Raw genomic sequence first — 8508 nt, 5'->3', positions numbered from 1 at the left:
ACTCTTTCCAAAAGAAATCTCACTACCCACCTGATTGGAGAAGTCTTATCTATCACATATTGATTCTGGAATTTTATGTTTTATTTTCTATCAACAGTACAGATTTTTGTGAATAGGTTTCCACCAAAAGATAAGAATATATATTGTGTTAAATGGCTCAGATAAAATATTTCATCCCACATTTCAAGGGACTAGGACTGTATATTCATGTCTCAGCAGAGGAGGTAGTATCTAGCTGAGAGGAAGGTAGGTTTTGAAAAGTCTTGCATTTATAAATAGTAATTTGTTTACATCCTAACAGATGTATTTCCTCACTTGCAAAACTGAGAAGTGTAACATAACTTTTTCTTAAATATAAAAGAATATCTACATATTTACCTGGTAGAATCTCATTGAACATACAAGGAACCAGAAGCAAAACAAATACCAAGATAGGGCTAAGCAAAAGATCCCAGCAATTGTTTTTTTCATGTGTGTGAATGCCTGCTGATCTGTATCAGCACACACATATGAAAATGGTCTCTTTGCCTCAAGATGAGCTCTAAAAATGCCTAAGTAATTAGATGACATTTTCAGAAATGCTGAGCTTGCTCAGCTTCCTTTAAGTTGCCTGCAGTTTACTGTGGCTGGTTTGATCCCATTTAAAAAAACAAAACAAAACAAAACAAAAAACATAAAGCATGACAGGAGTAGTAGTTCTTTTTGTCAGTACTGTTATGTGCAGTCTGTATGCACTTTAAAGCGAAAGCCAAGAAAGATATAATATTGTTTTTTACCAAGGTTTAAAAAAGGCAAAACAATCTTAGTAAAGTCAAGAGTATACAGCACTTCATGATTATTTGCCAGCAATCTTTAATTGTAAGTTTTAACTGATGTTCTGTTTAGCTTGTCTGTTACACTCAATATGAAATTTTCATTACCATCCTCACTAGACCATTTTAAAGCTGCATTTTTATTCTCTATTAGTGCTCCTGACTATAACTGTTTTAATGATGCTTACTGACAGCTGATACTTTCTGGCAAGCTCTCACTGAGCTTGTACAGTAAAAGTCAAATTATAGCACTGTATGCACACAGTTAGTAAATTAGAATTTTTTTTTTGTAGTATTCCATGGTAAATTTCTAAATTGCAGCTGCCAGTCTGCAAATTATTCAATCTCTCTGAAGCACAGTTGGAGAAATTGCGTCATTTGATATATATAAAATATACATTTGGAAGTGTTCTGAGGCAATGAACTAGCAAAGCACATAAGCACATGACTTCAAGACTCTATTGAATAAAGAGCCTGGAGCCTTGATATTCTACTAAAACATACTCAAGGGATTAAAAATAAGTATGCAGTTGAGGTATCTTTTCATACAACCTGGATCCATAAAAGCAGGACTATACAGGTTATAAGGGGACAGTATCATGCTATTGAACAAGTTCAGTTCTTCATTTTCTCCAAGACTGAGCTTTTCTAACAAACTGCCAGTAAGTTCCTCTTTCAAATGTTTGAAAATACATGTGAAAGCCTTGTATAAATAAGGGGTCCTTAGGTGAGAGGTGAAATTAAGGGACTAGAGTAGATTACCTATGGTTTGACCTCAGGATCATGTGACTATTTTCTGGTGGTAAGTCCTACCCCTTACTACTCTGTATTTTCTGTTATTATAAAATAGCTTGCATTTTCCTGAACAGAAACAGTTACTGGCTTAACATCTCCTCTCTAGTTCCTCAGGTCTGACTACAAGCAGTCGAATGTTCTGTAAATCATATTCATCCTGCTGCTCCATCCTAAGTGAAACACACACTGTTCCACTGGTTCTATCACAAAACAGAGGAATCAACAGGCAGAACTGTGATTCTGGACTACCTTCCCCAGTAAGTGTTTGGCATACCAGTTTGGTTACAAGTGTATAGATGAGAGAAACTGACAAAGAGAAACTAAGGCAGAAATCTCTTCCTCAGCTTTGAAGCTGATTATGGTTTACCTACTTTTGTCTTTCAAAACTAGGTCAGATTATAAATAAGATTATATGATATAGTGGCAACAGTGGCAAGGGATTTGACTTAGCCTTTGAGGACTATGCTCAGAACTGGATGCAATGGATGAATATATATTAAGTTCTGAAGAGTCTATAAAATGTCATAACCTCGAGTGCTGGTGTGAGAAGATGTCTCTCCAGTATTTGAGCCAATCCGTAGAAGTAAACCAGGATGGTTTGTAAACTAGACCTAAACTGTGGATTCTCACTGCCTTTACCAGCTTCTGGCTGTGGCTTTAACTGGAGGGCATGAATCAGAGGTGCATGCTCCATCTCTCCTCCTGTCTCAAGTCCACCATTATGGTCTCCAGTGAATGAAATCCTGGAAATTCAAGCAAATGCCAAACTGCATTGCACTGAGAGATTCCTCCACTACAAGCAATCATGGTGCTATGTCTGTTAGGCATGGCACAAATCACACCTACTCCATACGCTACAGGCAGAGTTAGACTTTGTTCCTTGCTCCCTCATGGGAGACTGATGACCTGGAAATTACAGAACATGTTTTAGTGGAAAAGCAAAATGGGCATAAACCTTGTATTCTTGAATGCAATGGCAGGTTTTCTGTATTTAGATTTAGTTCCCCAGTTGCATCCAGGATACATTGTATGTAAGCTTGTCCAGAAATATGTTTACATGTAATATACATACACAAATGTGCGCCATTGTCTCCTCATTTCCGTATTTTTCTATTCACCAGATAGTATTAAGGCAAAAGACATTGTAAACATGTATGAATATTATTTTTACTGTAACAGGGACAGAAATATGAAAAATACAACATGAGAAACTGAAAAATCTTACCTGATAGTTTTATACCTTTATTTTACTTTTTTTTAAGCTTCCTTCTGATTGCTTCAAGTATGTCAGCTGGTGTGACATAGAAGAACATGGTGTTCAAGGAAATCTGCTTCATTGTCCCCGAGTGAGAGAAGGTAAAGATCAAAAAGACATATTCATGTTCAAGCCTCAATTCTATTTACTCAAACAGTATGTCTTTAAATGTTATGAACTTAAGTTGTGGAGTTTGCCATTGTTTTGAAAGGGGCAGGATTTCATTCCATATTGTACATGTTTGCTTTTTTTAATCACTAGGAAAATACCCTTCATAATTTTGAAAATGTGAAACAAAAGTGAAAACTGTAATATAAAAAGTTTTAATGTGGTGTTGACTACTTCTCTCAAAAGTTCATTAGCATTTAAGTACTGTTGAGAATGCAATAGCGTTTTGCCAAACAAGAAACCAAGAATGAAATCCAGTTCCGCAAACCACTGCTTTATATATTTTATTTTAAGACTGAACTGACCCAATTACAATCTGTAGGCACACCCAAGAACAGAGAATGAAAGGTGGATTTTAAAATCTAGTGTTTGCACGTTTTGGACTAAACAATGGAAAAAGTCCACACTGTACTTGCTATTGTTAGGAGCTTGAAGATACCCATAGCTCTAAGCATTTCAGTCGACCTTAAGTTTTTAAGTCTTCAGTGTGTGTTGTTCTTAATATAACTGAGATTTTGAATATGGCTGTTGATCCAAGTTGCAGTTGTTATCAGTAGTCTGGAAGTTGCAAACATATACATTTCTTGGGACAATTAAAGGATAAGTACATAACCACTATATAAACTCGTAGCATGTGAAAGTGTATATAGAAGCAGTATTTTAGAACTCAGATGTTTATGCTCAACCATTTAGGAAAACCTGTTATTCTTAGCTGTAGAAGAAATGTCATTTAGTAACCATATACCAAATCATCACGGCCTTAGATTGCTTGCTGAATTATGAGCCTAGAAATGATAGAAAAATCTTCACATTAATTTATATTGTAGAAGCCTGGAAACCCGCATACCTATAATATTATATATATTTCGTCATTTCAGATATCTTCTAAGCTATATATATAGTCTTTTAGCAAGTAACTAAATGCCAGTTTCCTATCACATCCACTATTTTAAACGTTGGTTTTTTTTTTCTGACCAGGGCCCTCAGAAGAAGAGCTATTTTTCAGAGGAGAAGAACATACTTTGAAAAAAATAAAACAAGCAACTGACACAGAGAAGTGGCAAAAGAAACTGCAAGAGAACTGGGAAGACTGTGCTGTAAAATTTTCTCGTTAATATTTTGTACTACAGTAAATAAGCCAAATAATAATGTGCTGGCTGCTCACTGCAGTTAGCAGGTTTAAATCTCTGGTTGGCACCATGACATTGTAAAAGAAAGAAATGCTGGAATATACTATTATTTGGGTTGTGACCCAAAAGAGTAAACTTCTATGTTGTGTCTGGGCTTCATTTGTGCTTGGGCATGTGAGAACTAGTGACATTCTTCATCTGCTTAGTGCCTTCTTCAAAAATTGACGATAAATGAACGGTTAGCAAATTGATTAGTTTCATTTCAGCTCTTTCACTCTCTCCTAATAGCAGCCTGATCAGTTCTTTTGGCTGGAGGTACTACAGCATTGCTGGTTCTGATCAGAATCTGTAAGATGAAGGAGAAAGCTAGGTAGTAACTTCATCTAACATTGAGATCCAGTACTCCGAATCACATCTCTCCCTATGCATAAACATCTGACACAGACTGGGGAATATTGGTATCTGGTTGCTGCACAGCATTTTTTATTTCAGATGAGTTTAGAAGCCAAACCAATAAGCCATGATCACTTAGTCCTGCTTTCTCCACCCAAAGCACACACACACTGGCAACCCCACTCAAAGAGGGAGAAGGGGCTGGACAGTAAGATTCACATGCTTAAGAGATGGTTTCTTTCTTCTTTCCTTTCAAAGAATTATGCAGTGCATCACTATGATTCTAAGGTGAATTTGGCAACTGGCAGCACCAATTGTTATAAGAGCAGCATAATAAAATAGATTCACCTTTTAACTAATTCTGACATTGTAAAGATTTAATGATATAGTTATTAGAAAGCAAAAAAAAAAAAAAAGTAAATTATTTTGCTTATTTTTCCCTTCCCAGGAGTTAAACCTTTCATTTCAGGACCTGGGTGATCTTTACCAGGTGGAAAAATTCAAAAGGATTCTCCAAAGGTTAATCCGGGTGGAAAAACTTTGGTTGGTGGACAATTCTTTGACAGACCTAAGTGCCATAAGGTTGCCAAGGTAGACAAAATGTCCTGTTTCTCTTTTCATGCAATATCACAGAAATCAAAATTATTACTTGCTTAAGTAATAGCTAGGACAGCCTCTTGAGAACTGCAAAAATATGACATTTTTTGGGTATTATGTTGAGAATCCATCAGTTCATTGATATTCTGAGTTCGTGTAATTCCCAAATTGAAAATATTCGGCAAGGAGATCAGATGGTGTCCCCTTTATTCCTGTCAAATAATTAATGAATCTCATTAAGTTCAGTGATATTTATGCTGAAAAGGAAAGTTTCTGAACACTGAAGGGATCCTGGAATATAACCCAGGCAAAGAGGGTTTTTACAAACTATCTATTGTTACTATGTTGTCATATGTCTAGGCTTATGGAAAGTTGTAATATTGAGAACAGGAATAATGATCTATCCATTGTACAATATAAAGAAAGCTAAGAATATAAAGTGTAGGAATCTGATCTTGCAGTCCATGGGTAGCAAAAATAGCACTAATGTAAAACTAGTGTGAAAGCAGTTCCTAAGGAATCAATTCTTCTGTCTCTCATTGGAAGCTCTAAGTTGCCAGGACATTGACTACTATGTCATGTTTTGACTTACAGGTATATACTATTACAGATGTGATCAGTGATGTCTTACATTTTATACTTTACAGATGCAGAGAACTAAATGTCAATAAAAACCACTTTACATCCTTCAAACAGCTGCCAAGGATACCTCAGATTCAGCACTTATCACTTGCTGAAAATAACATTATGACACTAAGTGGAATATCAGACTTCAGACATACTCCACTTGAATCCCTTATACTCAAGAGGAATCCCTGTGAGTTTCAAGAAAGATACAGACAACTGTAAGTCTTACAATCTCATGGCTGGTCGATAAACACAAAGAAGTGTTTGTGAGAGAGTTCTGAAGGATATGATCTCAAATACAACAAGCTCTCCCTAGCAATCTTTTTATTTTCCCGTAGTCTTAACTATCATAAATGATCCAGAAATATGGGCTGGTGAGCTAGTTTCTGATAATAGACACAAAATATTCAGAAGCTGCCTAGGAGGCTTTCTAATCACATGACTAGCAGTTCTTGAACTGAAGTAAGTCCATGGATCACATTTAGAGACAGTGAGTAGCGAATATAAAATAGATTCCCTTTTATTAATAGAAATTACCTATTACTCAAACTCTCTTCAGTCTCATTGCATCCCTCATGTATTCTGAAAGGAGTCTAAATTACATTACATGTTAGAGTTGGAATCAGAAGGATGTGGTGAAAAATGGGAGCTAAAGCAAAAGAAAACTAAGTTACCTTAATCTGATTTTTCTAGATTCTCTCCTCTTTCTGTGGCATCAGTTGCACTGCCTTGAATACCTTATTTGGTATAGGTGTATGTTGCAGGCAGTGTAGTGTAGTGTGGACTTAATAGAGCTGCCTCAGACACTGGAAATGAACATGCAAATCCAAGACAGAGTAGAGAATTCAGGGGAAGATAATTTATGTTGTCTCATGTGTGTTTTGACATTCGCACCCCTATTCTGTTCTTCCCCAGTTGCTTTGACTCCAAAATGCTGTTGCCAGGAAAAAAAATTGTGCACAGGTCAGAAAGGGAATAAAGTATGTTCCTTCTGAACTCCTCGGAAATCTTCATGGTTGCATGTTTGTCACACTACAGAGTCATGTCAGCCACCTACAGAAGGCATTGTTAATTTTTCAAGATAAACCTTACAGCATGTGTCTAAGAAGTCATCTCTTCCTGGGAATGGGGAAAAAAAGGAGGCATTTAAAAGAAAGTGTTTAATAAAAACCTTTCTGAGTTTCCAGTATGTTTTTTCCTTCAGTCTAGAGACATCCCTTTGACAGTGTGATGGTGGTGCTTGTGCTTTCTAAAGTTAGACAGACAGATAGCAAAGTAAAAGTTAAAAAGTAAGTTTGAAATTATGGATTTCACTTTTTATTTGCATATCAAAAAGTCCAGGAGAACAAAAGCTTAAAAGCACTTCTTAACAATTACTAATTATATTTCTGCTCCAAATCCTACCTGTTCTTAAGACAATTAAACGTTGGTATTACTCTGGTATTACTTTCATTGCCAGTGTAAGAAGACAGAATGAATCAGTTTCAAGCACAGACAAAGCCCTGATGATAAATACATGCTGAGATTGAGCACTGAAGTCCACACTTACCTTAAAAGGCACAGAAGTAAACATCATAGCATGTGGGTTGACAGCCTTTGCCATGCTTGTGCAGGGACTCTGGGTCCACCACACTCCTCTGAACAGGAAAACAGCAGTGTTCAAGACTGAGGTTAGAGATACTGATGTACTGTTTAAAAGGGACAGGAGGTAGAGTCATTTGTTTTGGTTTGGCATCTTGCCCACAAAACAAGGACTTTTCTTTGGGAGAAACAGGAGTGCGAAAGGTTGGCAGAGAGCCTGGTTTCTCTGTCACAGAAGGATGTTGCACTTTTTGCAGTCTGAACCTTTGCTTTTCAGAAGTCTAGGAAATTCAGTCTAGGTTAACACTGTGTCCTGTTGTTTGCATTAGACAACTGGTTTGGTTCTTCTCTATTAAAAATGTAGATATTCGCAGTGCTTTACTGAGTCTGAGGATATAAAACTTGTGCAACAGAGCAAAACCTGAGCATTTTTAATTAGTTCTTTGTCAGATAAATTCTGCAACAAGTGAAAAATCGAGTAATGCAAATCTATTTTGGATATGTTGGAATCCACAATTTGTTATTTATCAGTGTCTATTTTGTTCTAAATGTTTCCCAAGATTATTTATCTCAATTTCTATTTTTCTTTTGTCTCTCTTTCAGTGTGTTCTCCAGTTTGCCAAATCTGAAAATGCTGGATGGTATCCCAAAACTGCCAGAGGACTGTTCACCCCCAAATATCAGGTTTTTTTTCAAAATGTGTGCTATACTCTAGCAGTGTATTTTTGTAGGATTAAAACTGTGCTAGAAACACCTCATTTAAAAGATGCAATAAACACTTTGTATGGAAGTAACTGTTTTTTTCTGATGAAAGAAATAATGAAGCAGAAATACATATTTTTTTATTGTGTTTGTGATAGCACGTACTTCGAGTAAGTATGAATAAATTATATGTAAATAAGACATAGTATGTATACAAAGTGTAATGAGTTTGGTGTATTAAAAATATTGGGTGACATTCTTGTCTAGGAAATCTATGTAGACAACAACTCACAATTAGTGACTCCCATTGCATTTACTTAAAACACATCCAAGTTCAGACCACATGTTCCCACCATGGGAAATGGTACAGGGATTAATATCCAGGCTGCAAAGAAAAGGAAAGAACAAAACCCAAAACCAACTTCCTTCTTCAGGTCCCACCAATGTC

The 8508-nt window shown here is 36.2% G+C and overlaps 1 protein-coding gene across 1 annotated transcript; it reads left to right on the top strand.

Moving 5' to 3' along the window:
- The first annotated feature begins 1741 nt into the window (after window positions 1-1741).
- LOC104411322 lies at window positions 1742-8140 on the top strand. The gene is made up of 6 exons (XM_010021715.1): window positions 1742-1864; window positions 2870-2963; window positions 4009-4127; window positions 5002-5144; window positions 5798-5995; window positions 7962-8140. The coding sequence occupies exons 1-6, from the start codon at window positions 1742-1744 to the stop codon at window positions 8071-8073; spliced, it is 789 nt and encodes a 262-aa protein (XP_010020017.1). The 3' UTR covers window positions 8074-8140.
- Window positions 8141-8508: the final 368 nt, after the last annotated feature.

The sequence above is a fragment of the Nestor notabilis genome, unplaced genomic scaffold, assembly GCF_000696875.1.
Source record: "Nestor notabilis isolate BGI_N333 unplaced genomic scaffold, ASM69687v1 scaffold2739, whole genome shotgun sequence".
NCBI lineage: Eukaryota > Metazoa > Chordata > Aves > Psittaciformes > Psittacidae > Nestor > Nestor notabilis.
This window is presented reverse-complemented; position numbering and strand designations above follow the sequence as displayed.

What these genes read in the sequence shown, in the direction of transcription:
- LOC104411322 (XM_010021715.1), top strand. Translation starts at nt 1,742, where the DNA reads ATGTTCTGTAAATCATATTCATCCTGCTGCTCCATCCTAAGTGAAACA. An exon ending in AGAACTGGGAAGACTGTGCT is followed by an intron (nt 4,128 to 5,001) that starts GTAAAATTTTCT and finishes TTCCCTTCCCAG; the next exon opens with GAGTTAAACCTTTCATTTCA. An exon ending in AGTGCCATAAGGTTGCCAAG is followed by an intron (nt 5,145 to 5,797) that starts GTAGACAAAATG and finishes TATACTTTACAG; the next exon opens with ATGCAGAGAACTAAATGTCA.